This window comes from Eutrigla gurnardus (assembly GCF_963514095.1).
Source record: "Eutrigla gurnardus genome assembly, chromosome: 5".
Lineage (NCBI taxonomy): Eukaryota > Metazoa > Chordata > Actinopteri > Perciformes > Triglidae > Eutrigla > Eutrigla gurnardus.
The window spans coordinates 31,579,084-31,584,504 of NC_139919.1; the positions used below are offsets into that span (position 1 = coordinate 31,579,084).

Consider the following 5,421-nt stretch of genomic DNA (forward strand, 5'->3'; position numbering starts at 1 on the left):
CTCCTCCTCTCTCTCCTCCTATCCTCTGTCTCTCTCCTCCTATCCCCTCCTCCTCTCTTCTTCTCCTCCTCCCTCTCCTCGTCTCCTCCTCCTCTCTCCTCTGTTCTTCTCCTCCTGTCTCTCCTCTCTCTCCTATCCCCTCCTCATCTCTCCTCCGCCTCTCTCTCTCCTCCTCCTCTGCTCTTTCCTCTCTCTCCGCCCCCTGCTCCTCTCTCTCCCCCTCCTCTCCTCTCTCCTCCTCCTCCTCCTCTCTCTCCTCTGAGTTGATGTGTTTGATTCAGTTAGGAACGTCTTCGACAGGAAAAACCAAGCCGGCTGATTGGCTCGTCCACCTTCATCATCTGAGGACTTTAGTTTTACATTAAAGAACTTTTACTCCTCAAGCAGGATGAAGCTCATCTTCCTCCCAGTCCTCCTCTCTCTCCTCCCCCTATCCTCCCTCCCTCAACTTCCCCTCCCTCCCCTCCTCCTCTCTCTCACTCCTCCCCATCCCTCCCTCCTCTCCCCCTCTCCTCCATCACTAAGCGTGATCTCTTTTCTCCCCCCGTGATGAATCTCTCCTCCCGCTCCCCCCTCCTCCTCCTCTATCTCCTCCCCCTCCTCTCCCACTCTCCCCCCCATCTCCTCCATCACTAAGCGTGATCTCTTTTCTGCCCCCCTGATGAATCTCTTCCCATCTCCCCCTCCCCCCCCCCCTGATGAATCTCTTCCCGTCTCCTCACAGCCGTCTTGTTGTTCAGGAAGGTTTTAATCTGAAGGAACGTCGCCGTCAATCAGCCTCCTGAATGCCACCGCCTCCGCCGCTGCGCGGCCTCCACCCGCCAGCCTCCACCTCCATCAATCTGCTGTTGCATTCTGGGAGCAGCAGCTTCCTATTCACTTGTCTGTGGCTGTTTGCTCAGGGTCATAATTTACCTCCGGTTTACCCAACATTAGCAGCCACAAAGGGGGACAGTCTGGACCGAGGGTTTATCTGTGGCTGGCCCTCGTCATGGCAACACCACGGCCAGAAAACACATGACACCTGAAAAGACACCGAGTCATCACAGAGCCTTTGACAGGGACTCAAACCCCACTGGTCCACCTTAACTTAGCTGTTATCAAACATGCAGGAGCCAATAGGAACTATTTTAATGCACATCTACTGATTCACATTGCGTATATTAATACAATAAATGTCCGATTTGTATGTGTTTCTTTCGTGGGAGGTTGACAAACTGTATCTCATTGGTTCTTCCTGTCTGACTGCTCCGGCCAATCAGATCAGAGTTCAGTCTGTTCGTATTTAACCCTCTTCTTTTGTGTTGGAGGCGTCACAGCGTCAGCTATGCTAGTCATGTTACTCATGTTACCCATGCTACAGATACTACAGATGCTACCCATGCTAACCATGTTACCCATGCTAACCATGTTACTCATGTTACCCATGCTACAGATACTACAGATGCTACCCATGCTAACCATGTTACCCATGCTAACTATGTTACTCATGTTACCCATGCTACAGATACTACAGATGCTACCCATGCTAACCATTTTACTCATGTTACCCATGCTACCGATACTACAGATGCTACCAATGCTATAGATACTACAGATGCTACCAATGCTAGCCATACTAACCATGTTACCCACGTTAGCAATGCTAACCATGTTACCGATGCTACCCATGCTACAGATGCTACCCATGCTACTGATACTACAGATGCTATCCATGCTACAGATGCTACCCATGTTACAAATGCTAGCCATGCTACCAATGCTAACCATGCTAGCGATACTACAGATGCTACCGATGCTAGCTATGCTACCACTGTAGCATCTGAGAGGATCATGATCTGGTTCAGCTCCTGTTTTGCAGGATAATGTTCATCAAAGTGGCAACAGATTAAACATCTTCCTTTGTCCTGAGTGTGTGTGTGAGAGAGTGTGTGTGTGAGAGTGTGTGTGTGTGTGTGTGAGAGTGAGAGTGTGTGTGTGTGTGAGTGTGTGTGTGTGAGAGTGTGTGTGTGTGTGTGAGAGAGAGTGTGTGTGAGAGAATGCGGCGTGTGTGTGTGTGTGTGTGTGTGTGAGAGAGTGTGTGTGTGCGTGTGAAAGAGAGTGTGAGCGTGTGTGTGAGCATGTGTGTGAGAGTGAATGTGTGTGAGTGTGTGAGAGTGTTTGTGTGTGAGTGTTTGTGTGTGAGTGTGTGAGAGTGTGTGTGTGCGTGTGAAAGAGAGTGTGAGCACGTGTGTGAGAGAGTGTTTGTGTGTGAGTGTGTGTGTGTGAGAGTGTTTCTGTGTGAGTGTGTGTGTGTGAGAGTGTTTGTGTGTGAGTGTGTGTGTGTGAGAGTGTTTGTGTGTGAGTGTGTGTGTGTGAGAGTGACTGTGTGTGTGAGAGAGTGTGTGAGATTGTGTGTGAGAGAGTGTGTGTGAGAGAGTGTGTGTGAGAGAGTGTGTGAGATTGTGTGTGAGAGAATGCGGCGTGTGTGTGTGTGTGTATGAGAGAGTGTGTGTGATGGTTGTTTCTTCTTCTGCTCTTCGTTTATCTGCAGAGAACAAACTTCTCTAGGGGACTAGGGGACCTGGACTAGACAGAGACCTGGACTAGGCAGAGACCTGGACTAGACAGAGACCTGGACTAGGCAGAGACCTGGACTAGGCAACCTGGACTATAGACCTGGACTAGGCAGAGACCTGTTGAACAGCTGTGGATCTCCGGCGGTTTTAAAGCAGCTTTATCCTCTTTGAGTGGAGCAGGATTTAGGATTTGCAGACCAGGTCTTGGGGCCTCACGGAGACTTGTGCGGGCCCTGCAGCCGGGCCCACTGATGATTTGTGTCTGGCGGTCTGGTTTTGTTCCTGCGGAGCATTTGAATGAGAAAGAGGCGATAGAGTGCCGAGGCAGAAAGAAAGCAGCACAAAAGGCCGAGCAGACGAATCTGGACGAGGACAAACCAGAGACGAGTGAAAGGAAGCAACAAAGGAACAATCCACCTTCTAATCGCTTTGATATATTATACATGCCTGAAGACTCTAAACATTGTGTAATTATTTATAAATGACCCCCCCCAGGATAAAGACTCTGCAGGTCTCGGCTTCGTCTCCGCTGAGCTGCAAACCCATAAATGGAATAATTAATGCAAACTGGTTCGGCTGTCTCATAAAGACGTCTTTAAAAAACACTTCAGGGGGACAGAAGGGCCGGTCCACCTCCTCCTAGTGCTGGATCTGGACTACATAGTCCAGTACAGTCTGGTTTCATTGAACCCTCCATGAATGTGATCCTGATGAGAACTCGTGGCCCAGACCAGAACCCTCATGGACCCCTATGAGGGTTTCTACACGTTGATGAACACGTGAAGGATATCATTTAGTCAAAGTGTCAAGCTGGTCTGGAGGACGCTGGTCCAGTGGAGGACGCTGGTCTGGAGGTGAACGCTGGTCTGGAGGACGCTGGTCTGGAGAACGCTGGTCTGGATGAGGACGCTGGTCTGGAGGACGCTGGTCCGGCGGAGGACGCTGGTCTGGAGGATGGTGGTCCGGAGGAGGACGCTGGTCTGGAGTAGGACGCTGGTCCAGAGGAGGACGCTGGTCTGGAGTACGCTGGTTTAGAGGAGGACGCTGGTCTGGAGTACGCTGGTTTAGAGGAGGACGCTGGTCTGCAGGAGGACGCTGTCTGGAGGAGGTTTCAGGATTCAGTTTAGTTGATAAACTTTTTACTTTCAGTTTCTAAAGAGAAGTAAGTCTCTGTGAGGAGGAGGAGGAGGAGGAGGATGGTGGATCCTCCGGAGCGTGTCTCCGCCCGCTGGGGGGGAGGGGGGTTCCCACTGACTTCTTTCTTCAGTCTTTCTCTTTGAATGTTTTCGGGTTTAAGTCTGAAGGTGGGTTTGGTCTTTACTGCCTCGCGGGCGGGGGGAGGGGGGGGGGTCGTTCGCGTGGCCAGCCGCCGCTTCTGATTGGCTGGCCGTGATTACCGGCACGCTTCTATGCGCGAGGCTACACCAACCCTGCAGGCGTCATTATGTTAATGAGCAGCTCCCGCGGCACGGGGCAGCCCTGATCCTCGTCCTCATCCTGAACCAGGGAGGGGGGTCGGGGTACCGGGGCAGGGGGCCGGTCATTGTCCGGCCCCGCTATATAAGGGGGCTGAGGCCGGTCGTGTGCCAGGCTCACCGGCTCGCACGAGCTCATCCAAAGCTGACGACGCAGAGAGACGCGTGCCGCTCCTCGTCCTGATCCAAGAACCCGATCCCGCATCATGGACTCCGTCTACTCTGACATCGACAGCAACAGCTGCGACTTCTTCCCGCACACCGACGACGAGGACTCCCGCGGCGGCAGCGTGCGCTCCGCGTCCCCGGGGGCCTCCTCGTCCCCGGACTCGGACCCGCAGTCCGAGCAGCAGCAGCCGCAGCAGAAGAAGCGCCGCCGCGGCCGCCGCGGTGACGTCACCGTGCCGGTGGTGAAGAAGAACCGGCGCGTGAAGGCCAACGACCGCGAGCGCAACCGCATGCACAACCTGAACGACGCGCTGGACGAGCTGCGCGGCGTCCTGCCGGCCTTCCCGGACGAGACCAAGCTCACCAAGATCGAGACGCTGCGCTTCGCGCACAACTACATCTGGGCGCTGTCGGAGACGATCCGCATCGCGGACCTGCAGACGGGAAAGACCGGCACCGGGGACGCGGCTCTGCTGCTGAGCTCCGCGCGCCTCGCCGCGGCCCCGAGCCCCGGCAGCGACGCGCGCTCCTGGAGCTCCAGCGGCTCGTCGTCCTCCTCGTCCCCGTCCTACTGCGCCTCCAGCCCGGGCAGCCCCGCCGGCCCGGAGGACTACGGCTACCTGCAGCAGGACGCGCTCTACGGCTTCCGTAGCTTCGCACAGGGCATCTACTGACCGGAACCGGGGACCGGAGACCGGGGCAACCAACCGGTCTCTGCTGGACTCAGAACTCTGGAACCACTGTTGGCCTTACTGGACGGATGTAAAAGAATGACTTCTTCTTCGTTTAGTGCTTTTTTCTTTCCCGTTTCTACAGAAGCCTTTGCACTTTGCCCCCCCCCCCCCCCCCCCCTCCCCCCGAGGTGAAAAGTCAATTTCACAATTAGTCGCGTGATGAAGCAGAACTGAGCGTGTAAACGCGCGTGCCCCCCCCCCCCCCCCCGTTAGGTTCCTGTTGGTTTTATTTATTCGAGTCGTTTTGTTTCATGAAATCTGTATTTTGTTATTTTGTACATAAAGAGATTTTTATTCTATTTACTGCTAGTTTTCTACAATATGAATAAAGTTATAACGTTTCTATGAAAATGATCTCTCTCTTCACTTATTATGACGTCATAATTAATATTAATGTCACTTTTTTGTGACATTTATATGTCAACTGCTCGCATACCCGAACATGACATATAGAATTAATATTAATATTGTGTGTGTGTGTGTGTG

At 53.3% G+C, this 5,421-nt stretch overlaps 1 protein-coding gene across 1 annotated transcript; it reads left to right on the forward strand.

The window, feature by feature from the left end:
* The first annotated feature begins 4,034 nt into the window (after positions 1-4,034).
* neurog1 (neurogenin 1) lies at positions 4,035-5,121 on the forward strand. The gene has a single exon (XM_084009954.1). The coding sequence runs from the start codon at positions 4,240-4,242 to the stop codon at positions 4,873-4,875; it is 636 nt and encodes a 211-aa protein (XP_083866080.1). The 5' UTR covers positions 4,035-4,239; the 3' UTR covers positions 4,876-5,121.
* The last annotated feature ends 300 nt before the right edge of the window (positions 5,122-5,421 follow it).